Here is a 27500-nt window from a genome sequence, read left to right on the forward strand (position 1 = left end):
GTGTGTGTGTGTGTGTGGACTGATCCTGTAGACGTCGGGTAACGGGTGAACGTGTGTGTGTGTGTGTGGACTGATCCTGTAGACGTCGGGTAACGGGTGAACGTGTGTGTGTGTGTGTGTGTGTGTGTGTGTGTGTGTGTTAGGGCTGGGCAAAAAAATCGATTTTTCGATTAATCGTTTTTTAAAATGTGGTCGATTCAAAATCGATTCTCAAACGCCACGAATCGATTTTTTTCCATATTTATTTATCTATTACCCAAAAGCCAGTATTAGTTTTCCTCCACTGTTCATAGGCTTGCAAACTCCATTTTATAGCTAATGCTGTGAGATTTTATGTTTGTTTTATCTTAATCATAAAATAACCTCAACTAGTGCTGCACAATTAATCATATCGCAATCGCGATGTCAAGCCTACGCAATGACGTGAATGTCCTGTGACACACAGAAAGACTCGCGCTGATATCGTGCGTGCGCACAAGACAGCCCAGAATATACAGTTCTCTTTCGTGCTTGAACGAACAATAACACACACAATTATGCCAAAATGTCTTTTTGTCGAGTATCTTCATAACATAAGAGCAGTCTTATGATGAACGTGAATGATGAGGCGCGTGTGAGATCCGCGTCTCTGTTAGCAGCGGTTGGTCTCTTAAAGGGACAGTACACAGTAGCCACTAATTATCTCTGTCGTTAAAGTTAATCAAAGAACAAAGGGAACAGATAAAAACACTCACTGCTCTTGACTAAATAACTTTTGTAACTTTAATAAGGATTAGTCTATATATACTTTAGAATTAATGCATCGCAGACTGTTTGATAACTTTATTCAATTTCTGTAGGCCTATATGTCCTACCTAGACAGATAAAATATATGCAAGTTTTTTTTTTATGGGTTTATATGAGGATTTTTAACCTGTTTGATCAAGGCATGCGACTGGTCTGACTTGTCCAATTTTCAGCATCAATTTTTCATCTTGCATCAAAATTCTGTCTATTTATTGTATGCATTTGAAATATAGAGTTGGGTTCTGTTTTAATGTACCCAAGTGTACCTAAAATAAATAGAGTTTAATATACAGGTTGGTAGCTCTTAATTTCTTTTTATTAATTAACCACTTCCAAACTTATGTTCACTTTACTTTCTTTTTTTCTTTTTTTTTTTTATAAATATAGGATTTGTATTAAATATATAGGCTATTCATTGAGTGGAATCGAAATCGAATTTAGAATCAAAATCGAAAATCGAATCGAGAATCGAAATCGAAAATCGAATCGAGAATCGAAATCGAATCGAATTGAGAGCTTGAGAATCGAAATCGAATCGATTTGTAAAATCTGAATCGATACCCAGCCCTAGTGTGTGTGTGTGTGGACTGATCCTGTAGACGTCGGGTAACGGGTGAACGTGTGTGTGGACTTGACATTAACTTTTTGAGGCACTTGTCCTTCGGACAAGTAAATTTATGTTTTACTTGTCCATGCACAAAAGTCACTTGTCCGGGTAAAGATTTATAATTTTATCTTTTTTTTTTTTTTTTTTTTTTTTTTGCTAATGCAGAATTCAAACAAACCATTGAAAGCATCCAAACACTATCAATATTAATAAAATTCAGTTGAAACAGTAGAAAGGAACGTGTCCCAAGAACAGAGTTTCCCCTTCTACAAGAAATAAGGATCTCCAGCAGGGCCTGAAGTTAACTTTTTTGACCACCAGCCACTGTGACTTTTTACCAGCCAGTTTTTCTTTTTTTTTTTTTTTTTTTTGCCTCATAAAAGGTGAAAAAAAAAGGAACTGCACAAACATTTGTTCTTTAACTTGTAAGAATACACATTTAAGTGCTGTCAAGTTATTAACGAGATCCATACAAGTAATAATAACTCTTAGCCTACGAGCTGCACTCGGTCTATATCTGTATTCTATGTAAACAAATCACACGCGGCTGTGTTGATCGCTGGGCAGCTGTTAGTTACAGCGTTCAGGAACCGTTATGGTGCGTTCACACCGGACGCGAATAGCGCGTCAGGCGCGAATATGCGTCTAAATTTAGACGCATATTCGCGTTTGGTGCGTATGGCTGACTTCGTTTAAATGTCAAATAACAACAGTTGCAAAAAAAAAAAAAAAAAAAAAAAACCGCAAAGACCCAGCCGCTTTAGTTACTGTTGCTATGTCCGACAAGCTACACCGAGCTCACGCCAAACCATGATCTCACGCAATGAAAAACACATCGCGCAGCAGAGAGGAGGACACTGACAACACACTGACAGACAAGACAGTCCTGGTTACTTTTGATTTTAAACAAAGTATCAACGTTAAAATTTGGTCATTTTTAAAGAAATTTAGACAATACCGTTTTGTGGCTCTGTAATGTGTCTTGACAGATCGCTGTGGTGCCTCAGTTAAAGCTGCTTGTGAACCGATCATCTCTTCCTTCTAGTTAATTTATAGCATAAAATAAACATGAATGAACATAAGAAGGAATGTAGTTTTAACTGCGGAAAGATGTCAGTAGGTCTACTCAGTACACTCCGTTTTTTCAAGTTCAAATCATCCAACGTTGAACTCTCCTGACTGCTTTGTCGGACAAAAAAAAAAGGCGGATTATGATTGGCCAGATAGCCGTCAATCAAACTCCCCGCGAAGGGTCGATTCTTATTGGCTACCTGCCAGTGTGGCAGGTAGATTGACAGTGTTACCCGCCAATTGCAGAATTCACCCGCATTTGGCGTGTGGTCGGGTGTTAATTTCAGGCCCTGATCTCCAGACTCCAGATCTCCAGACTCCATAATACAAAGTAATACTTTGCACGCTGGTGCGCAGTGTATCACCAGAGGAAGTGGTGACTCTTGTAGGTATCCTCAGTATTTGCAAGCTAGCTAGACTTACTGTATACTATATCTAAAATAATTTTGTAGACATAGAGATGCACCGATTACAATTTTCTAGGCTGATTCCGGTTTTTCATTGAGTTTGACCTGCCGATTCCGATTTATTTTTTTTCTAACCACTTTACAGCACACACAAATATTTATTTTCGATCTTTTCTTTAACCCTTTCACGCGTAAGTTTAAAATATTCTAACTGACACCATCCAGAGTGAGTTTTTTCAAGGCGAACTTTCCCTTTAATGTTTCCATGGCGACGCGTCACAATAATACTGTATGACAGATTTGTCGCTTTTATTTCACTTTTCCTTTTTTATTCAACATATTCACAAGCTTGCTTACCATGTCATCAATCAGCCTATCTGATATTCCGATTCTCAAATACGTGTGAGTGAGTGTGTTTGGTTGTTTAAAAACCTTTATTGAGAGTGAGGAGTCACGTGCCGAGATGGGCGCCACAATGTTGTCCTGTCAGTCGGATTTACAGCACGTGAATTCATCAGTTTCTCCCGAAATAAATGCAAGAAAGTGGCCGGTGAACTGAGAAGAATAGAGTAAACTTTATAGTTACTTCCACTATGTTTGTCTGATATATGAATAACACATGTCGGCAAATTATATTTGAATAGATTGTTATTGCTGCTTCCACAGACATCAGTGTGTATTTTACAGACTCCAAATGTATTGTTTTACTCGTGCTTATGTGTATATAAATATCTGAAACCTAAAATAAACATTATGAGGTTGAAAACACTGCTTAGTTGTGATATATGACAGCGCTGTATGCGTCCGACTCTGGCTCAGCACCAGCCAACGCGCGAAAGCACAGTTTGAATCTGGCAGTTATGCGACGTCTCAAATCGGTAAAATTAAATATGTAAAATTATAGACGTAATGAGTGGCACATAACGTGAAGTAACATGCCATTTTATTTTGTTTGAAATTTAACTTGTCCAGTGGGACAACTAATTTTCTATTCCACTTGTCCTACAAAAAAAATCCACTTGTCCCGGACAAGCAGACAAGCCTTAATGTCGAGCCCTGGTGTGTGTGTGTGTGTGTGTGTGTGTGTGGACTGATCCTGTAAGCGTCGGGTAACGGGTGAACGTGTGTGTGTGTGGACTGATCCTGTAAGCGTCGGGTAACGGGTGAACGTGTGTGTGTGTGTGTGTGTGTGTGTGTGGACTGATCCTGTAAGCGTCGGGTAACGGGTGAACGTGTGTGTGTGTGGACTGATCCTGTAAGCGTCGGGTAACGGGTGAACGTGTGTGTGTGTGTGTGTGTGTGTGTGGACTGATCCTGTAGGCGTCGGGTAACGGGTGAACGTGTGTGTGTGTGTGTGTGGACTGATCCTGTAAGCGTCGGGTAACGGGTGAACGTGTGTGTGTGTGTGTGTGTGTGTGGACTGATCCTGTAAGCGTCGGGTAACGGGTGAACGTTTGTGTGTGTGTGTGTGTGGACTGATCCTGTAAGCGTCGGGTAACGGGTGAACGTGTGTGTGTGTGTGTGTGTGTGTGTGTGTGTGTGGACTGATCCTGTAGGTGTTGGGTAACGTGTGTGTGTGTGTGTGTGTGGACTGATCCTGTAGGTGTTGGGTAACGTGTGTGTGTGTGTGTGTGTGTGTGGACTGATCCTGTAGGCGTCGGGTAACGGGTGTGTGTGTGTGTGTGTGTGTGTGGACTGATCCTGTAGGTGTCGGGTAACGGGTGAGTGTGTGTGTGTGTGTGTGTGTGTGTGTGTGTGTGTGTGTGTGTGTGTGTGTGGACTGATCCTGTAGGCGTCGGGTAACGGGTGAACGTGTGTGTGTGTGTGTGTGTGTGTGTGTGTGTGGACTGATCCTGTAGGCGTCGGGTAACGGGTGAACGTGTGTGTGTGTTCCAGGATGGAGATGTAATCGCCCCAGAGCTCACGCCCCTGAAGCGGGACTGGCACACGCTGGAGCGGGACGACAGTGACAGCGAGGCCGATGACTACAGTGAAGGCGTGCGTCCGGGAGCTCGAGATCAAACGCCCAAGAAGAATGGACGCAGTGTGAAAGTGAACCTTTTTCAAGCTCAGGGAGAAAGCAAGCTCTGAAAAACTGTCCTCGGCTCTTAGGGATCTCAACCAGCCTAGCTTTCAGATTGAGGATAATTGAGGAGATGCTCAGTCAATCAAAGTGTTTTCAAACTTCATTTAAATGGTATTTTCCTCTATTGAGTTTTATTTTCAGCTTTAATATCATGTTCTTCATCAGGGTTTTAATGCAGGTCACCCCTCTGACACCGAGACGCTTTACCATTCGCTCCAGAATGAACGATCATGTCTCTCTCCACTATCATGCTCTCACGCAGGGGGAAAGGTCAATGCTTTTTGGCATTCTTTTGTTCATTTTTATTTATTTAAAAGGTTTTATTAGGGACTCTCTGTTACTTGATTATTTTGTTGAACAGCCCTCGGCTCACACATGAATGTGCTCATTTTCATTATACTGGGTCTTTTCTCAAATGTGATGACAATGGATATTTTATTATCTATATTTGAGCAGAATGTTTTTTATTACTTGAAATACTTTATATAACAGTAGTGGATGTTGCTGGTATGACCCTTTTGTTCTCAGCGATTTTCTTGGATCTTATTTCAAATGTTCTCATGTTATCAATACAGGGCTTTGCTGTAAACCAAAATCTCCATGATTGTGTTGTGCTTGCTTAAACTCGTTTAAGTCTGTTGAAATGTTTCATCACAGCACAATCACATCAAGTCAGTTGTACTGAAAAAGAAAGAAAGAAGTAGCAATGCATGTTGTGCATGGAGATGTTTCTGATGTAGTGTTGAATCAATGCAAACTCCACCAGCATCTCAGGATTCCTGCGCAGCATACAGATATAAGTGTGGCTTTCCAGCAAAAGGGCTAAAAGGGCAGTGCACAGAGAAAGGCTGATTCTTCTCTAGCAGGCTTTGTGTTGGTAGTGTTCTATATTCATTTATGTTCATGATATATTTATGCTTTACTTTTGCTTTGTGATGTGATTCCTCTGGTGGATGTACAGTACAGAAGAGAACAAGCTTGTGATTCACTAAGTAAAGGACTGAGAGAGATGAATAATGTGTCTGTCCCAGATTTGGCAGTAAAAGCTCTACACTGACATTCACTTCTGTAATTCCCCACTAATGGCTGTTTAGATTTGATCAAATATCTTAGTTTTAAAATGGTCACAACATAAAAATTCTGTATTTTGCAGGCCAGACGAGTAATTTAGCAATGTCAATTTGTAAAGAAAGACTACGCGCCTGCACACATATATTTAAACGCGCTTACCTATAGACTAAACACAGCATGCATGTGTACGCGTCACAGATTCACGCTTTTGAGGTTTACACGGTGATAACGGTTTTAAAATATCTGTGAAACTTGCACCTTGGAACCGATGTCAAAGTTTGCGTTCTCGAGCCACCAAAGTTTTCTGTTAGAACAGTGTGTGTTAGCGGCCCCGAAGTTAATAACTAACTAACGTCACTTATTGGGTTCCCCGGAAACATTTCCGTTGTGTTCTGTCCTATTTGCAGCGTGTTTCTGTATTTGGTTGTGTTGTGAGTATTTGGAGCACACATGTGTTGTGAAACTGATGAAGATGTTTTCTTAATTTGCGGGTGTTTTTTTCTATTTGCATGTGTTTTCTTCAGTTGCAGCGCGTTGAGCTCTCTCGGCCACCGTAGTATTCAGATGAAATGCTTACCCAAAATGATGATAATGTCATGGATTCATGTCTTCTTTTAAGTGTCTGGTCACTGCTCAGCTGTAACAGTTCGGTTTCTCCAGAAGCAGTTAGTCCAAGCTCCAGCAGTGACTCTGGACTTTCAAAATCAAAGGGATTTTGGATCCACCTTTTATCATTCAAAATGTCATATCTGTCCTTAGGGAAATAGTGCTCAAAGTTATTAATGAGTGCAACTAGGTGTGTCACTATAAGCCCAGTCAGGTGTTTCACTTGTGTGTCAGTGACATCATTTTCCTCTATGTGCTGTAACACAGTAGGGAACATGTAGTGGCTGGGTTTAGGACTTCTGAGTCGTGCAAGCCACAGCTTCAGAGACTTTTGGAAGGTGAGAATGTGTTTCCAGTTTTGGAAAACATCATCATTCTGTCCTTGCAGTTTCAAACATAGCTCGTTGAGAGATGAAAAGATATCCGCCAGATATGACACTGTAAAAAGCCATTCTTCAGTGAACAGCTCTGCAACTGAAGACTTTTTCTCAAGGAGAAAAGCATGAATTTAATTTCTCAGTTCATATATTCTTGTGAGGACTCTACCTTTGGAGAGCCAGCGCACTTCAGTATGAAACAGTAAACGGGTGTGGTCCGCCCCCATGCCGGCGCACAGCTGATCAAAAAGCCGACTGTTGAGTGCGCTGCCTTTAATAAAGTTCACAACACGAATGACTTCTTTCAATGTTTTGTCAAGCTCGGGGGGTATTCCTTTGCATGCCAAAGCCTGGCGGTGAATGAAACAGTGATTCCACACGATGTCTTTACCAGCTGCCTCCTTGATTCTTTTCACAACTCCGCTGTTTCTGCCCGTCATATTTGCAGCCCCGTCACTCGTTATGCCTTTACAGTTGGCCCAGCTCAACCCGCACTCTGTAACCACGTAGTTGTTCAGTGCAGAAAATATCTGTTCACCTTTCGTTCCAGTAGGAATATTCAAGCAACATAATAAACCCTCCACAAATTCTGTTTCCCACACGTACCTTACGTATACCAACAAAGTTGCGCAGTCCGAGACGTCGGTGCTTTCATCCAGCTGGATTGAAAATTCCCCTGCCGCCTTCAATCTTGTTATGAGCTGTTCCTCAAGATTGTCTGAAATGTCATTTATCCTTCGGGGAACAGTGTTGTTACTCAGGGGGATGCATTTTAATTTTTGTGCGGTTTTTTCATCAATAACCGTGCTAACCATGTCTATTGCGGCAGGCAGAATTGTTTTTCTGCAGCAGTATGGGGCTGCTTCTCTTTGGCCACACGCTAAGAAACCATGTATGATGCTAGCTGGGCTTTGTCATTTAATGTCACATTTCTACGGAGAAGCTCAGCTGATGATTCAATCTCCTGTGCCTTCCTTTGAAAGAAATCCAGAGGTTTCTTTGCCAAGTCGAAGTGAAGTGTTTCCAAATGTCTTTTTAGTTTAGTTGGTTTTAAACTCTCATTTGCGTGTTTTTCGCTGCATATAACACACATGGGTCGAGCTTCTTGGTTCATTTTGGAATAATTAACAAAACCATATTTCAGGAAGTAGTCTTTATATGGCCTTGGTCTTGTTTTTCTTTTCTTATTTGGAGGCTGTTCTCCCAAATCCTCAGAAGTACCTGCTCGGGTGTCTGGTCGAAAGCATCCACTGGTTCCGCTTTCCTCACATTCTTCATCATTATGGCGTTTTTCACTTGAAGTAGCTTTGCTAACATTAGCTAGTTTATTTTCAAGCTGGCCTCCCTCGGGGACGGTATTTTGGCTGTTGGAAGTGTTAGCCTGGTCTTTAGCTGGCTTTTTCTTCTTAATTAGCCAAGCATCCATTTTTATGGCTGGTTGCCGAGTGCAGAGCGCAGCTAAAGAACCAAAAAAAAAGCAGAAGAAGAAACCGACGAGCTCCCTCGTGCGGCTAATTGGTGAACTACACATATAAATTTTAATCAAGAGTATATAGCACACTGAAAAATAGTGCTCGACTTGGCGACCCATACAAAATCTCCCGCGACCCACTTGCCTTTGGGAATGACTGCTGTAGAGTGTGAGGTGGAGCTGCTGTGGATCAGATCTGTTGGTCCAGCACATTCCACAGATGCTCAGATGGATTGAGGTCTGGGGAATTTGGAGGACAGGGCAACACCTTGAACTCTTCATGATATTCCTCAAACCCTTCCTGAACAATGTGTGCAGTGTGCATTATTTTGCTGAGAGAGGGCACTTCCACCAGGGAACATGAAGGGCTTGTACCTGGCCTACAACAATGTTAGGTAGGTGGCAGGCGTCAGATTTATGTCCACATGAATGGCTGAACCCAGGGTTTCCCAGCAGAACATTGTCCAGAGCATCACACTCCCTACACCAGCTCGCCGTCATCCCACAGTGATCCTGGTGTCATCACTTCCGTCCATGTGACCTAGTAAATCTAGACTAAAAACACATCTCTTTAACCTGGCATACACATAAGGGGTCACTCACTGACTGATATTTGCCTCAAAAAAACTGGCCTCCATGATGAAACACCTTTTACCAGCAGAGAGTGATGTGCACATGGAAATCATCAAGCACAATGTGGATTCCTGTCTGGCCACTTACAAGGAGGGAGAAAATGTGGTGGAGTGGTGGACCCAAGTGATGAAAACAGGGAGGTATCCAGCCTTCAACCAAGTGGTGAAAGCAGCACTCTCAATCTTCCACGGTCCTGTAGTGGAATCATCATCATGTACTTGATTAACAGTATAATTGACTCCAGAAGAACAAGCATGAACATGTCAACCTTCAGTGCTATTCAGACTGTAAAGTATCAGCTACAGTTGAGGGAGAAGTTGGCAGTAGAGATCTTTGGATGAACAGACGTTATGTTTGGGGAAGTAGACCACAGACTCTGCCAAAACATCCTAACTGCAGGAACCACCGACAAGGCCCAGCGGCTTTCTATTTGTCAGTCACTGACGTGATGTCGAGAGTGACCCACTGATAGGTAACGTCTCGTCCCGTCACCACAACTGCTGTACCCCGCTACGTGGCCAGGTCACCGGCTCGGCGCCTCAGCGAAAACCTGAAGATGCAATGCCCCTGCTGCTCATTATATACCTGTGCTGCGAGGCAGAGCAGCTAATGCAATTATTACATGCCAATGTGCATTGGCTCGTTTTAGTTACACTCAAAGTAGATTGGTCTCTCTAGCGAGATTCCTATTCATCTGTCACCGATGTGATGTCTCTGTTCCCTCCTTCAGGGAACGAGGGTTACATACGTTACCGAGACATTTCTGCAGCGACTTTCAGCATGTTTTCTATAACAACGTCTGACGTTTACATTTTATGTGGCGTGAGAAAGTCACATAATCCACACGAAATCTGATCAGAGCGGTCAGACTGAAACAGATTTCCAGAAATGTGATTTAAATAGGATTTCAAACCACATATGAATGTAGCCTGAAACAGATTTGTACAAATCTCATTTCACAGAATTTTTGGGTGTTCACACTTGCTAAATCTGATGGGATTTCAATCGTATATGCACAAAAATCGGATTTGGACTGACAGTCTGAACGTAGCTGTTAGGGTGTACGACGGTGAAGGTGTAAAATCAATGACGATGAAGAAGAATTCACAGTCCAGGGTGTTTATTTTGGTGCAAAAGTCGTGACTCCCATATAAATATATACATTTTTAAGACGTTCACGCGTGTATTCTGGCTATGACAATATCCAGGCCCAAAAAGACTAAGAGTAATCCCACACTCCAAATACTCTTTCCTAAAATCTTCTTCTTCTTCTTCTTCTTCTTCTGTTGTTTAAATGGCGGTTGGCACACCAACTAAAAGGTGCATTGTCCGCCACCTACTGGATTGGAGTATGGAGCACTACCTGGTTGAATACACTTGGTTAAGGAAAATAATAATAATAATTTAAATCTTACTATAGTAATATATGATTTACTGTTTCTGGATATCCACATTTATCGCAATTACCAGTTTCATGTTTACCTATTTTTTATAAATTTTTATTTAGTGTTGTATGCCCAATACGTAATCTAGTCATTACCACATCCTTTTTCCTGTTATTAACAATTGTTCTTTCCACCCCCACATTTCTTTGTATACAATACAGATGTCTTCCTCTTATTTCATTGTCCCGTCCCGTCGAGACCACCCTTTTAGAGCTTCTTCACGTCAAGCCTGTCAAGCCCTCAGCAAAGATGGCCACCGCCACGTCAGAGCCTGTTCCTGCCCCAAGAACTGTTCATGTTCCTAGACCTGTTACTGTCCCTAGACCTGTTCCTGCCCCAAGAACTGTTCATGTTCCTAGACCTGTTACTGTCCCAAGAACTGTTCCTGTTCCCAAGCCTGTGTCTGTTTCCGAGCCTGTATCTGTTCCTGAGCCTGAGCCTCAAAGGAGCCCCTCAACGATAATAGAGGTAAGGAAGGTTGCTCCGACCCCACTGTTACTGCCTTAAGAAGACCCAGAAGGAGTGCAAGATTGTTGTCGCCACTGTTTGGAGTGTCAGCTCCACAGCCTCAAGGTAACGTATCAAAATCCCCTTCTCCCTCTGCCATTACTTGAAACCCCTTTCAGCAGGATTGTGCTGGACATTGTGGGGCCCCTGCCAAAGTCCAACTGGGAACACAGGTACATTCTTGTCCTCCTCGAATATGCCACCCGATTCCCAGAAGCAATACCTCTGATCAACCACCTCAAAAGCGGTGGCAAGGGACCTGGTCCAACTCTTCAGCTGGGTGGGGATAGCTGACGAAATCCTTACGAACCAAGGCTCGTGTTTCATGTCTATGGTGATGAAAGAGACCTGCTGACAAACTGAAGGTGAAGCAACTCATAACCTCCATATTCCACCCCTAGACTGATGGGCTTGTGGAGAGGTTTAACAAAAATGGGAATATCTGTTACCTTATGTCTTGTTCTCTGTTCGAGAAGTCTCACAGAGATTCAACGGTTTCTCACGCTTCAAGCTCCTCGATGGGCAATGACCTTGAGGGATGCTGGACCTCGCCAAGGAAAGTTGGAAACAGCAGCTGTCACAACATCACACCGTCATTGAACATGTAGAACAGATGCACGACCGAATGGCAAGGATCAGGTCCAACAACAGCAGGCCAGGGTATAAAACAGAGGGGCAAAGATTTGAGAGTTTCACCCTGGTGAGAAGGTATTAGTCTTAATCCCATCCAATAAATGCAAATTTCTGACCAGGTGGCTTGGATCCTATGAAATTGTAGAGTGGACAGGCCCAGTCAACTACAGAGTGTGCCAACCCGGCTGCAGGAATGGCCAGCGAATCTACCACATAAACCTCTTGAGACCGTGGCATTAATAGGTGGGTGGTGTGGCGCAATGGATAAGACACATGCCTTTGGTGTGAGAGACCCGGGTTCGAATCCACTGTGAGACACCAATGTGTCCCTGAGCAAGACACTTAACCCCTAGTTGCTCCAGAGGCGTGCGACCTCTGACATATATAGCAATTGTAAGTCGCTTTGGATAAAAGCGTCAGCTAAATGAATAAATGTAAATGTAAATGTAAACCTATCACCCCTCCCACCTCTCCCCGTAACCCCCAAGGTGAAGATGGGTAATCAACTCTCCCCTATGCAGAGGTAGGAGTAACGAGAGCTTTTTTGGCAAAACCGCAACATCTTCTCTGATCTCCCTGGACAGACCCATCTTATAACCTATAATATAATAACAGAACCTGGGAAGATTTTCAGACTTTAATCTTACAGGATTCCAGAAGCTAAAAGGGAAGCCATCTGGGAGGAGGTAAAGAAAATGCTGGATTTAGGAGTTATAGAGGAGTTCCAAAGTGCGTGATCCTAGTACCAAAACCAGATGGGAACACACGATTCTAATTTCCCAGTTTGATACTTACCTTATGCCAAGAATAGATAAGCTAATTGAGCAGTTGGGCCCTGCACGCTTCATCACGACCCTTGACCTGACCAAAGGATACTGGCAAGTGCCTCTAACCTCTCAAGCCAAACCGAAGACAGCCTTCTCCACTCCTGAGGGGGCCTTGCAATGCCGGGTTCTTCCCTTTGGGGTCCACGGGGCTCCCGCAACATTTCAAAGACTCATGGATAGAGTTCTCTGCCCCCACCAACAATATGCTAGTGCATTGTTGTCCACAGCAGGAGTTGGTAAGAACATCACCATCTAGAGGCTGTTTTACAGGCATTACGGGCAGCGAGTCTAAAAGCAAACCCAAGTAAGTGTTCAGAGGCTCAAGAAGAGGCCAACTATCTGGGTACACCTTTGGGAGAGGAAATGTGAAACCTTTGACCCCAGCCACAAACCAATAAACAGGTGAGCACCTTCCTTGGGCTAGTTGGTTACTACCCGTACATTCATCCCTGGCTTTGTCACAAAAGCAGCCCCCCTAAACGAACTGACCCGCAAGTACCTCCCAAACCAGGTGAAGTGGACCAAAGAAGGAGAGCAGAAGTAGGGATTGGAGCAATGCTGTCCCAGGTGCATGATGGTATGGAGCACCCGGTCATGTATGTTAGCCGTAAGTTGTTACTCCTTGAGAAGAATGTCTTGCTGTCAAATGGGACATTGAAAAATTGTGGGGATATTTTTGGGATATTCTTCATCTCCTTTGCCTCCCTTCCAGACGGAGTGATTTGATGCAACAAGGGCCAACTCAAGAAGGAAGTAATACCTCAGTTTACAGTTTTTTCCCTCTCCCCTCTCCCACACCTTATTAAGAATAAAGAAAATTAAGTTTTGCCTTCCCGGCACTCCTGCTTGGTGAATCATTTGTTCTTACACTATTGAGTTGAATCACCCAAAACCTGTGTGTAGAGATTACAAAACATACAACTCAAAATTGATCTAAATCAATCAATGCACCATTTTTCTGCCATACATTTATTGCCTCACCATAGCAAAACCAATATTTAAAAAATAAAAAATGTTTGAAATGTATCACATCTAAAACGTCTTCTCAAAATGTTGAACAATAGGAGTATTTAAAAGTTCACCGCATGCACTTTTCACAAAATCAAAAATGTCAGACTTCCTGGAGCATATAAATGTCAGGATGAAACAACCTTCGCAGGTCAGTGGGCCGGTGGCCGGCAGACTCTGCTCAACCCATACTCAAATGCACCATACATTTTCTGCAGTGCCGAGGGCCCTTTAACAGCCCTCCCCAGTTTTGGCACCAATGTAATGATGTTCCCAATTCAAGCAAACGATGAACGTAACTTTAATGACAAAATAAACATAAACAACAAAAGTAAGTGGCAGCCCCTCAAGGACGACTGCCGCACTTAAACTTAAAAGTCCCAGGCCTGGTCCTCTCTCGTCTTCCACTGATGTAAATCCTCCTTTTATCCTTCCGGAGCTCCTCTGTGGGACTCGAGACTGGTGTGACTCATAGGTGTCGTTCATTAAGCTCGCTCCGTTCCCACTGCTCTTGGCCCCGCCCTGCTCATTACACAGCTCTTATTGTATTTCATGCTCTTGAGGGTTACACAATTATTTTTTATCATAAATTAATTAATGACAAATGAAAAAGTGCAGTCAATTTCAGGCTTGTGACTAATATTTAGCTGCAATTAATAATGTGGAATGTATGTGCAAGAAATATGAAGACATATCCAGTCAATTCAATTAAATGAACATTGAAGTAAAACGTGTTACACATTATTTTCTGCATAATCATCATGTCATTTTATTTTATTGTATTTTTAGATACAGCACAGGGGCTAAAGAAGCATCGCTGACAAGCTCCATACTTGACTTGTATTCCCGCAACATTACAGATATAGTCCATCATGACTTATCTCTCACCAGAGTTCAGTTATTACTCACAGAGGCAGTTATTGTTTGAAATACCACACTGACTACCTTTTTATTGTCATTTTAGTGCTTAGATTTAAAAATAGAAGGCAGAGGTAAGAGAAGGTTACATACATTATCAAGATATCCCATAAAGCTGGGAAGGATGGTGACGTGCTCACTGTGTGGGTTCACTTGAGCTCTTTTCTAATAAAGCCATGCACTGCACTTCCACCCGTTTTACTCAAGTTCTTTTTGTAGGAAAATAGATTTTAATGCGTACACAGGCTACATACATTTGTTGTAAATATTCCTAATATTCTGATTTTAACCAGGCGGTCGCAGCATGACTTTAATCGGTACAATTCAGGATGGTTTATGAGTGGCATGTGTTATATAAAACAAATAATGTTATTAAGTTGTGAACTCAAAGCCATAATCACTGTCTGAAGGTGTTTTTGCTCTGTGGATAGAGCCAGCAAACGCTCCAGAATGATATCAATAAAACACTATGAAATCAGTGCTCTAAACGCTAAATCTATAATTGAGCATGAGACCATGGATATGGTATAAATATGACAATAATAAAGATAGTAAAGGTGAAAACATACCAAATAATAATTGTAAAAGATTACTTACATTCAGAATAAGAACCATCAATATGTTCTTTTCGACATCAGTTTGTGTCTATTTATCATAAGCTGAAGTCACTGCCCTCAGGCCATTTCCTTTAATACACTAAATACAGACAGGAACAGCCTGACTACATTTATTTCAAAGAATGCCCACACTAGAAAGAACAACTGATGACAAATGTGTGATAGATTATATTGTATGACTGTTATTGTTAGTAATAATTTACTGTACATCATTTGCACTGCTTGAGTGTTATTATTTGCAAGCTGATGGACTGATGACAGACACTCAAGAACGGGAGTCATCAAACTCTGTAAGGCAACACGACGGGGTTTAGCCTCAGCGTTACAGGAGAACAGCAGACACAGCCTCACACTACATCAACTAGCCTAGCACTACATCTCATGCTGTTATATGCTGCAGGATATCAATTCTAGTTGAAAAAAAGAAAGTTAAAAAATATATGTTAGTGTCAAAAGCACAAAATTTGGCTTTAGTGCAGCGGCTGTATGTACTCAAAGGGATTTAACGTAATAAATTGCATCAAAAACACCATTATTTAAAAAGCTTACTTGGGTAACACACTTGGGCAACAATACAAATGATACACGTTAAAAGCCCTGAAATTTGATTATTAAGACACAGAGAGACACACATGGTAGGATACTAATTGTTCATACATATTGTATTATAAAACATGAATAAAAAAATTAAAGATACAAACATTACACGTAATGTGTAAAGAAAAAAATTATATATAAATAAATAAATAATATGATGATATGTATAAATCAAAATATATTAGCCTCTATGAAATAAAATATATGATGTATATACATGTATTTCATAAAAAAAAAAAATAAGAACGTGCATATGAATACAACCAAAAAATACTAAAACCAATTTTAACATTTTTTAAACACAAATAGGGAAAGTATGCCTTCAAATGATAATGAAATGTGAAAGGATTTTCTCTTTTCAAACTGTTACCTGTGATTGCACAGGAACATCGCAGTGATTCTAGCTGATGTTTTCTACATAAGGCATTGTTCAGAGACGCAGCAAAAATCTGCTCGGCTCAAGTCTTTAGCTCGAACAGTGAGAAACTGAACAGTCGTTTTTACAAAGCCAATTCAAATCTTAGCCCGAACTGTCAATTCAATTTCACTGCATTTGTTTGTTGTGTTGCTCACTAAAAAGTGAGCTGTGTCTCATGTATCAGAGTGTCCTGTCAACATTATCTTTTCTGTTGTACAGTAGAAGCCATAGTGCTGACATCTACTATGTTATTACGTTATTTCCTACAGCAACCAATGCACTGTAGATACAGCAAATATTGACTATGCTTTATAAACAATCAGATTCAGAAAAAGACAGTGCTGGCAGTCACTCCTACAGATATCATTTTCAGAACGAGTTGCATTTGTGCGCCATGTGAACAAGGCCAAAATCTGTCCTGAACTCTCGAATGGCCGTATTCCCCTGGCTGCGTCTGTAGTCTATCACACCTTATTCTACCGGAGTTCAGCAAGAGAACTTCTTCCAGTTCAAACATCACTTGCTGTAAACTGGGAAGAAGCAAGGTGAGCATTGTAAACAGTTTTCAGTGCTTGGATGGAATGTTATAAGCAATTGTCCTGCACTTTATTGGCGTCTGTCGGATGCATGTGTGTCGTTATGTGAGTGTGAAGCCGGTGGTGTTTATGGATGATGTTTCTCTCGTCATATAGTAATATCCTGTCTAATACCATCAGTGCCTCTCATTCAAATGGTCAGGGACATGCATGTGTTAATTTGGCCCCAGAATTCCTGTCACAGAAGTAGGGAAGCTGATGCTGGGTGGAGGCATGTTGGGATTGACGGGAGACGTGGCGCCCGAGCTGTCGTGACCGGCGTGAGTGTGTGGATCCCTGCGTCCGCTGTACTGGCCAATGAAGGAGCCGTCCTCGTTGAACTGGATGTCAACACTGTCTCCGTAGTCGGCTAGACTGTCGTTACTGCTGCGTTTGCTCTCGCAGACAGACGGCTGACTGATGGAGCACTTCTCATTATCACTGATGGAGAGACAGACCAGAGGTTTCGGTTACAGTCCAGCAGGAAACAGTCAGTGTACATGGATGACGGAGTCAGTGAATGTTCTTACCTCTCCAGAGATCTATGTGCGCAAGCATGAAAGCAGAGAGACTTGTGAACAGAGAGAATTATTGACACTATAATGTGACACAATTGGCTAACTGCGCTTACCTGTACTCTCCAAACGCGTCATCTTTTGTTCGGGGCACAGCATCCACCTGACCCTCCTCTTTATCTTTCACTGAAACCCAAAAAATAGAACGCACCATAAATTCAGAATGTCTCTTTCATTGACAACCCTATAAACATAGCAGCACTATTGCATACATTCACCGCTATATAGACCTAGAGTTTCGGTCAAACAAATGCTGTTTTCACTGTGTATAAAACATACAATTGTTCCTGGATGTCCACCAGAGGGCACTCCCCTCTTGTTCATTGTCATTCTATTATGGACTACATTTCCCAGATATCGCTGCCCAGACTCATCAGCCCTGATTGCTATCAGCTGTGTATCATTTACCTTGTCAACTCATGACTCTGGTTAATTCAGTCATTTGATGCAAAGTCTTGTATGTGTCTGTATTGCATTGCCTTTGTATCCTGGTTTCCTGTGTCTTGGTTTTGATCTTCTGCCCGTTGTCCTGGATTTCTCCGTTTTCCTGTGCCTTGGACTCTGTCATTGTTTGGACTGTTTTGATTACCCTTTAATAAACGTCTGTGTTTGGATCCTCAACAAAAGACTTCGCCACACATGGATTCAGGAGAGAACATTTTGTTCCTTCAAAAAGGTATTTGTACCATTGAGGAATACACAGCTCAATTCTGTGCTCTAGTCAACTGTTTAAACTGGAAGAATGCCGTTTTGAAAGACTTCTATAGTCATGGATTAAACAAACCTGTAAAATCAGCAGTATGCATCAACAACAGAGCTTGGACCACCACAGTTTCCAGCATGTCCAGTTCTGATGGTCATTAGTACTGTGCTTTCAGCACCTTCCAGACCGGTGGTCCCAACCAGAGCATGTGAGCGGAGTGGAGCGGGAGCGAGCCGGGAGCGGGAGCGGGCGGATCTTGGACAGAGCGCAGAGCGGCATTTTTAAAAGGACGGAGCGTCGCCTTATTTCCCGCTCCAATTTCGCTCAGCTCACACCACGAGTCTGAAGCATGCTCAGTCAAACCTAAACCAGGATCCATCTGTCTTGCACAGTCATCAACAGTAGACTATTTTCAGTCAAAACTCGGCTCAATAATGGAGTTCAAAAAGTAGGCTACTTCAAAAAGGAAAATGAGAAGTCATACAGGTGTAGGCTACTATTAATATAACTAACTAACAATGATAATGTGGTACAAGAAAACGAATGTGGAGACATCGTTTCAGTCAGCAAAGATTCATTTTGGAATCTCAAAAGACACATCTCTCGAAAACATGAATGTGACCTACGCGAACACGCAACAAAAGGTTAGCAAATTGAATACGGTAACTTGTAACAAAGTGTAAATTAAATATAGCGTAATATTCAAATAAATTAGTTTTTTCATTCAAGTAGACCTAATGGTTCGTTTTATTTAGCCGAATTTGTGTCGTCCGTAATAATATTTATATTATTAGGCCCATTTATTCGTTTAATTTTACAGCAGTTTGTGTGTATGGAAGCCAATTTAAATTTTAATCGTGCGCGTTGCAAAAGTTCACGTATCAAAATTCTGGCCTTATAGTTAATTTACTTTTAAAAAATGTATATGTATATTTTTGTTTATATCATTTTTATTTATATTATTAGGCCCATTTATTCATTTAATTTTACAGGACTTTTTGTGTAATTTGAAATAAAACATTTATATTTGAAAAATGTTGTTGTTACTCATTAGTTCTTTAGGAGGTAAGCTAAAAGTGATATACATGTAGATTTTTTTCCTTTTTCGGAGCGAGCGGGGGGCGATTTGAGTGGAGCGCGAAGCAAACCTCGTTGAGCGCTGAGCGATAATGAGCGGAGCGGCCTGATGTAGCTTTGAGCGGGGGAGCGGAGGGGTGAACAGTTCCGTGAGCGATGAGCGGAGATTCTCACTCACATGCTCTGGTCCCAACAGCAGAGCCACTTCATAACATGGCCGCCGCACCAGAGTCTCCAGCCGTCATGGCCGCCGCACCAGAGTCTCCAGCCGTCATGGCCGCCGCACCAGAGTCTCCAGCCGTCATGGCCGCCGCACCAGAGTCTCCAGCCGTCATGGCCGCCGCACCAGAGTCTCCAGCCATCATGGCCGCCGCACCAGAGTCTCCAGCCGTCATGGCCGCCGCACCAGAGTCTCCAGCCGTCATGGCCGCCGCACCAGAGTCTCCAGCCGTCATGGCCGCCGCACCAGAGTCTCCAGCCGTCATGGCCGCCGCACCAGAGTCTCCAGCCGTCATGGCCGCCGCACCAGAGTCTCCAGCCATCATGGCCGCCGCACCAGAGTCTCCAGCCGTCATGGCCGCCGCACCAGAGTCTCCAGCCGTCATGGCCGCCGCACCAGAGTCTCCAGCCGTCATGGCCGCCGCACCAGAGTCTCCAGCCGTCATGGCCGCCGCACCAGAGTCTCCAGCCGTCATGGCCGCCACACCAGAGTCTCCAGCCGTCATGGCCGCCGCACCAGAGTCTCCAGCCATCATGGCCGCCGCACCAGAGTCTCCAGCCGTCATGGCCGCCGCACCAGAGTCTCCAGCCGTCATGGCCGCCGCACCAGAGTCTCCAGCCGTCATGGCCGCCACACCAGAGTCTCCAGCCATCATGGCCGCCGCACCAGAGTCTCCAGCCGTCATGGCCGCCGCACCAGAGTCTCCAGCCGTCATGGCCGCCACACCAGAGTCTCCAGCCGTCATGGCCACCGCACCAGAGTCTCCAGCCGTCATGGCCGGCGCACCAGAGTCTCCAGCCGTCATGGCCGCCGCACCAGAGTCTCCAGCCGTCATGGCCGCCGCACCAGAGTCTCCAGCCGTCATGGCCGCCGCACCAGAGTCTCCAGCCGTCATGGCCGGCGCACCAGAGTCTCCAGCCATCATGGCCGCCGCACCAGAGTCTCCAGCCCTCATGGTCGCCGCACCAGAGTCTCCAGCCGTCATGGCCGCCGCACCAGAGTCTCCAGCCGTCATGGCCGCCGCACCAGAGTCTCCAGCCGTCATGGCCGCCGCACCAGAGTCTCCAGCCGTCATGGCCGCCGCACCAGAGTCTCCAGCCGTCATGGCCGGCGCACCAGAGTCTCCAGCCGTCATGGCCGGCGCACCAGAGTCTCCAGACGTCATGGCCGCCGCACCAGAGTCTCCAGCCGTCATGGCCGCCGCACCAGAGTCTCCAGCCGTCATGGCCGCCGCACCAGAGTCTCCAGCCGTCATGGCCGGCGCACCAGAGTCTCCAGCCGTCATGGCCGCCGCACCAGAGTCTTCAGCCGTCATGGCCGCCGCACCAGAGTCTCCAGCCGTCATGGCCGCCGCACCAGAGTCTCCAGCCGTCATGGCCGCCGCACCAGAGTCTCCAGCCGTCATGGCCGCCGCACCAGAGTCTCCAGCCGTCATGGCCGTCATGGCCGCCACACCAGAGTCTCCAGCCGTCATGGCCGCTGCACCAGAGTCTCCAGCCGTCATGGCCGTCATGGCCGCCGCACCAGAGTCTCCAGCCGTCATGGCCGCCACACCAGAGTCTCCAGCCGTCATGGCCGGCGCACCAGAGTCTCCAGCCGTCATGGCCACCGCACCAGAGTCTCCAGCCGTCGCACCAGAGTCTCCAGCCGTCATGGCCGCCGCACCAGAGTCTCCAGCCGTCATGGCCGTCATGGCCGCCGCACCAGAGTCTCCAGCCGTCATGGCCGCCGCACCAGAGTCTCCAGCCGTCATGGCCGCCACACCAGAGTCTCCAGCCGTCATGGCCGCCGCACCAGAGTCTCCAGCCGTCATGGCCGCCGCACCAGAGTCTCCAGCCGTCATGGCCGCCGCACCAGAGTCTCCAGCCGTCATGGCCGCCGCACCAGAGTCTCCAGCCGTCATGGCCGGCGCACCAGAGTCTCCAGCCGTCATGGCCGGCGCACCAGAGTCTCCAGCCGTCATGGCCGGCGCACCAGAGTCTCCAGCCGTCATGGCCGCCGCACCAGAGTCTCCAGCCATCATGGCCGCCGCACCAGAGTCTCCAGCCGTCATGGCCGTCATGGCCGCCGCACCAGAGTCTCCAGCCGTCATGGCCGCCGCACCAGAGTCTCCAGCCGTCATGGCCGCCGCACCAGAGTCTCCAGCCGTCATGGCCGCCGCACCAGAGTCTCCAGCCGTCATGGCCGCCGCACCAGAGTCTCCAGCCGTCATGGCCGCCGCACCAGAGTCTCCAGCCGTCATGGTCGCCGCACCAGAGTCTCCAGCCGTCATGGTCGCCGCACCAGAGTCTCCAGCCGTCATGGCCGGCGCACCAGAGTCTCCAGCCGTCATGGCCGCCGCACCAGAGTCTCCAGCCGTCATGGCCGCCGCACCAGAGTCTCCAGCCGTCATGGTCGCCGCACCAGAGTCTCCAGCCGTCATGGCCGGCGCACCAGAGTCTCCAGCCGTCATGGCCGCCGCACCAGAGTCTCCAGCTGTCATGGCCGCCGCACCAGAGTCTCCAGCCGTCATGGCCGCCGCACCAGAGTCTCCAGCCGTCATGGCCGCCGCACCAGAGTCTCCAGCCGTCATGGCCGCCGCACCAGAGTCTCCAGCCGTCATGGTCGCCGCACCAGAGTCTCCAGCCGTCATGGCCGCCGCACCAGAGTCTCCAGCCGTCATGGCCGCCGCACCAGAGTCTCCAGCCGTCATGGCCGCCGCACCAGAGTCTCCAGCCGTCATGGCCGCCGCACCAGAGTCTCCAGCCGTCATGGCCGCCGCACCAGAGTCTCCAGCCGTCATGGCCGCCGCACCAGAGTCTCCAGCCGTCATGGTCGCCGCACCAGAGTCTCCAGCCGTCATGGCCGCCGCACCAGAGTCTCCAGCCGTCATGGCCGCCGCACCAGAGTCTCCAGCCGTCATGGCCGCCGCACCAGAGTCTCCAGCCGTCATGGCCGCCGCACCAGAGTCTCCAGCCGTCATGGCCGCCGCACCAGAGTCTCCAGCCGTCATGGTCGCCGCACCAGAGTCTCCAGCCGTCATGGCCGGCGCACCAGAGTCTCCAGCCGTCATGGCCGCCGCACCAGAGTCTCCAGCCATCATGGCCGCCGCACCAGAGTCTCCAGCCCTCATGGTCGCCGCACCAGAGTCTCCAGCCGTCATGGCCGCCGCACCAGAGTCTCCAGACGTCATCTGAAGCTACCAAGGCAGTCCCTAGGCGTTTGAGACTGACTTCCAGTTTGGAGGACACATCGCTAATGTCGATGCTAGCAGCCGGCATCTCTGTGGTGGTATAGAGTCTGGGGGTCACAGAAGTTCTTCCACTGTCAATTGTACTCCCCGTTATGGGGATGGTCATTTTGTGTCTGGGTCACATATGTTTCAGCTTCTCTTGAGGCGGTGGCACCAGAGCTAGTTTTGCCAGGGGTGACGGCATCTGCTCACAAACTCTCTGTCTGCCCTGATGTGACCACGGAGGTCGTCCCTAAGTTTTCTGTCTGTCCTGATGCAACCACGGAGGTTGCCAGCGAACCCTCTGTCTGCCCAGATATGACCACAGAGGTCGTTCTTGAACTGCCTGTATGCCCTGACATGACCACAGAGGTCGAGCCAGAAAACCCTTCAGGTCCCGTTATGACTATGGAGGACGCCCTTGAGCTCCCAGCCGGTTTTGACACGGCCCCTGAGGCCAACCCTTACCCCTCTGTGCTCTGTGTTACAGTTTCACCTGATCAGCCGTGGTGGTTTCTAGTTCCACCAGATCTTCCCTGGGGGTCTTTAGCTCCGCCTTAGTTTAAATAACTATAAATGGAGCTTACAACGCCTAGTTTTACTATGCATATCCTCATCTGCATACTTTTGCATATGCATATTCATCCACATGTTTAATGGTACAAGACACTAGGAAAATATGAGATATGGATGTGGCATCACATTACATTACTAAAAATCATTTAGTAGCCAATCCTTGCCTTGTTTTCAATAAATAAGTCAAACAGTATAAAATACATTTCAGAGAAAGCTTTCTCAATCTTTTTCACTGGCCAAAGAGTATTTTTAATTGCTTTATAGATTTAATGGAAATAGATAGGCCTTATTGTATTATCGATCATTATTTGCGTGACTATTTTCTCAGACCATGATTTCTTCTATTATCATGCGCTAAGCGATCCTCACTATAGTTAAAATATTAAAACACATCATGCCATAGGAAAAGTGTTCAAAAGCATCGCATCCACAACAAATATTTCTATTTATTAAAATATAAAAAATAATAACTTCTCGGTAATGATTTCATGTCATTTAAGTGCTTCATTAATGAGAATGGCATATTTCATCTAAATGTGTATATCAGATGTAAAATATACACTGTTAGACCTTACCAGGCTTTTTTACAGTAAACACTGTAACACTGCCAGTAATGTACTGTTAATTGTACAGTTATTTACTGTAATATACAGTGTTACTGTAAAATACTTAAACTTGATTTAACTAATATCACTTGCAGAAACCGACTGCCTTAAATTGACCAACTGTCGTTTAAATGTATTAAAGGTCCCGTTCTGCGTGATCCCATGTTTCAAACTTTAGTTAGTGTGTAATGTTGCTGTTAGAGCATAAATAATATCTGTAAAATTATAAAGCTCAAAGTTCAATGCCAAGCGAGATATTTTATTTAACAGAAGTTGACTACAAAAAACGGCTCGATTGGACAACATCCCTCTACTTCCTTCTTTAATGATGTCACTAGAACCATTTCTTGACTAACCTCCGCCCACAGGAATACTCCCTCATCTCTACTGGCTACTTGCGCACTTCTAATAACTTACTGTGTTTACTCAGCTCTTACGGTGATTTTCTGAAGTAAAACTGACGCTTCATCTTTTGTGTGATGTACAATAAACTTTATTAAACTCATCAGTACATGTTTGATCATCATTCAGACAGCAGACTTGTAGGCTATTAATAAATAATGGATACATAGCCTACAAGCAGATGACAAATACGTTATAATAACCGTAATTAAACTACTAAACCATACCTGTTTCATCTCTATACAGCACTCTGACTCTGTAGGCATTATTGTCCGACTCGAAATGAACGCCGTTACTGAGAGTTTCTGATATTATCATCATTCCGTGAGATGAAATTGTCCTGACAGACTGAGCGCGAGCTCATGAAGCTCCGCCCCCTGGGTCGCCAGCAGCAGCTCATTTGCATTTAAAGGGCACACACTAAAACAGCTCGTTTTTCTGAGCCCCAAAAAATGTCAATTTAAACATGCTGTAAAAAATTATCTGTTGGGTATTTTGAGCTCAAACTTCACATACACACTCTGGGGACATCAGAGACTTATTTTACATCTTGTGAAAAGGGGCATATAACGGGACCTTTAAAGGTCCCGTATTTTTACAGCATGTTTAAATTGTCATTTTTTGGGGCTCAGAAAAACGCGCTGTTTTAGTGTGTGCCCTTTAAATGCAAATAAGCTACTGCTGTATGGCACAGGGGGCGGAGCTTCATGAGCTCGCGCTCAGGCCCTGTTTACACGAGAACGCTCGCGGGTGAAAACGTAAAAATATTTTATCAGATGTGCCTTTCGTTTAGACGGCGACGGCGTTTTTGGGGCTTAAAAACGCAAAAAAGTGAAACCACCCTCCAGAGTGGAAATCTTAAAAACGCTCCACGTCTAAACGGTAAAAACGCAAAAGTCTGCTAGACAGTGAAGGCACCGATCAGTGCTTCACATTGCCACCTAGCCGCCTGGAGTGCATACTACATTGAATTTCACACACTTTTGCGTCACCATATGCACGCAGATTTCCCCCACATAACGCTCGTCTAAACGCAGAATAAATACTTTTGCGTTTTCTCTTCAGATCGTTTCCGTGTAAACGTAGCCTCAGTCTCTCAGGACAATTTCATCTCACGGAATGATGATAATATCAGAAACTCTCAGTAACGGCGTTCATTTCGAGTCGGACAATAATGCCTACAGAGTCAGAGTGCTGTATAGAGATGGAACAGGTATAGTTTAGTAGTTTAATTACGGTTATTATAACGTATTTGTCATCTGCTTGTATGTATCCATTATTTATTAATAGCCTACAAGTCTGCTGTCTGAATGATGATCAAACATATACTGATGAGTTTAATAAAGTTTATTGTACATCACACAAAAGATGAAGCGTCAGTTTTTCTTAAGAAAATCACCAGCTGAGTAAACACAGTAAGTTATTAGAAGTGCGCAAGTACATAAACGAATTTCGGTAGAGTTGAGGGAGCATTCCTGTGGGCGGAGGTAAGTCAAGAAACTGAACTACTGACGTCATTAAAGAAGGAAGTAGAGGGATGTAGTCCAAACGGGCCGTTCACTGTAGGCGACTTCTGTTAAATAAAATATCTTGCTTGGCATTGAACTTTGAGCTTTATAATTTTACAGATATTATTTATGCTCTAACAGCAACATTACACACTAACTAAAGTTTGAAACATGGGATCACGAAGAACGGGACCTTTAACTAAAATGTATAATGCACTAATATTATGAGCAAAGTATTACTGTGAACTTATTTAATTTGAGGCCACTAAAAACTTTTGTAAATAAAGAGATTTCCACTGGACCAGCAACTACACAGTCACGCCTGTTAAATAAAGCAACATGCAGCATATCATCAATGCTTGTAGATCTTCTCCTGGACTGAAGCACAGGCTCTACTCTTCTGCACAATGGTGACCCAAACTAGATTTTACAGTAAACTACTGGCAACAGTGTTACAGTATATACCTGTTTTATAACTTACAGTTTATTATTGTAAAATACATTCAGTGGGTGTGTCTTTATCTTACACTGTTAACCCTTTCAACCCCACAGGGAAATCCACACTACAAAGAGTAAAAGTAACATTGAGACAGTGTTGCAGTGAGATAATTAAGAGAATATGTAAGTGATTGTTGAGCATTAGTGATGAACACCTGCTGTTAGAACAGAAAATAGAGAAACACAAGAAATACAACTGACTTCCAGCCATTACACATTATTACACTTATTATTAACAGTATGACTTTATTTCTGTCATACATCTACAGAAGTTGTTAATGAGATGTTTAATTGAAAATGTTTGGTTTGAAGTTACCATTATAGAGATCAGTGTTTGCTTTAGGTGGGATGCTGACCCTTGACTTTTTAACATTAGTTTTTGTCTTATTGCTTGAACTGTGTTTTTGCAAACAACACTTGTGCACACACATGGTTTGTGAATGCAGTTTGTTATATTGATTATGATGACAAAATTCATTCACTAATCTCATTCAGAGTTTAACCCTGTATCAAAATCCTGATTTAATGTATTTAATCCTGAGATTCATGTGCTGATTGTTGATGTCTGTGTGTGTCTGAGTCAAGCAGGAGTTCAAAATGTTTTAATGCACTATATGATTCCAATATCATTCAGAATAACTGGTTACAGAAATGTTGCTGTATTTCCTATTGTAGATTCACAGATATATGATAAATATGAAATACCCATAAATATAAAAGCTTGTACACAGGATGAGATCAGAGAATCAGAGATGTCCAGGGTGATTATGGCATCATCACAACAACCAAAAACACCTGATTATCTTCTTTTTGGCTTGTTCTTCCCATAACAATTGTGTTTCATAAACTCACAGTTACACCAGCCAGAGAGAAACTAATGTTATAAAGTCAAGGGTCAAGAGACCAACTAAAGCAAACACTGATCTCCATCATGGTGACTACAAACCTTATTATATTCAATACAACATCAACAACTAAATATCTGTTAATTCTCAACAAGAACTTTTGTACATGTATGAAAGAAATCGTAAACTGGTTTGTAAACTGGTTTCACACTCAGTGTGGCTGGAAGTCAGTTTTAGTTCTTGTGTTTCTCTTTTTTCTGTTCTTGTTTCTCTGTCCTTCAGTGATTCTGCTTATCAGGAGTTCATCAGTGTCTCAATTCACTCACTTCTTTACATTCACTCTGTCAAGGGGACTATATTAGTGAACTAATGTAGGGAATAGTGAATGAGGGTATAGGGTGTGATTTGGCACACAGTCTCTGAGTGTCGATTTTGAGTGACTGACTGACTGTTTAAGTGAGTGAGTGAGTGAGTGAGTGAGTGAGTGAGTGAGTGACTGAGTGAGTGAGTGACTGATAGTGAGTGTGTGAGTGAGTGAGTGAGTGAGTGAGTGAGTGAGTGAGTGACTGAGTGAGTGAGTGACTGATAGTGAGTGTGTGAGTGAGTGAGTGAGTGAGTGA

At 44.4% G+C, this 27500-nt stretch overlaps 2 protein-coding genes across 3 annotated transcripts in view; one reads left to right on the plus strand and one right to left on the minus strand.

The window, feature by feature from the left end:
- Nucleotides 1-5650, plus strand: part of samhd1 (SAM domain and HD domain 1) — a 44185-nt gene extending 38535 nt beyond the window's left edge. The window contains exon 16 of the mRNA XM_079848391.1: nt 4768-5650. Coding sequence (XP_079704517.1) covers nt 4768-4962 — 195 coding nt within the window. The 3' untranslated portion in view covers nt 4963-5650. The remainder of the gene's footprint in view (nt 1-4767) is intronic.
- An 8964-nt stretch (nt 5651-14614) lies between these two features.
- l1camb (L1 cell adhesion molecule, paralog b) overlaps nt 14615-27500 on the minus strand; it is a 77395-nt gene continuing 64509 nt past the window's right edge. For both annotated transcript variants that reach the window (XM_079848760.1, XM_079848759.1), the window contains 2 exons: nt 17292-17361; nt 14615-17101 (listed from right to left, as the gene is read on the minus strand). In XM_079848760.1, the coding sequence (XP_079704886.1) occupies nt 16837-17101; nt 17292-17361 (335 nt within the window). In that variant the 3' untranslated portion in view covers nt 14615-16836. The remainder of the gene's footprint in view (nt 17102-17291; nt 17362-27500) is intronic.

Source organism: Squalius cephalus, assembly GCF_949319135.1.
Source record: "Squalius cephalus genome assembly, chromosome: 18".
NCBI classification, from domain to species: domain Eukaryota; kingdom Metazoa; phylum Chordata; class Actinopteri; order Cypriniformes; family Leuciscidae; genus Squalius; species Squalius cephalus.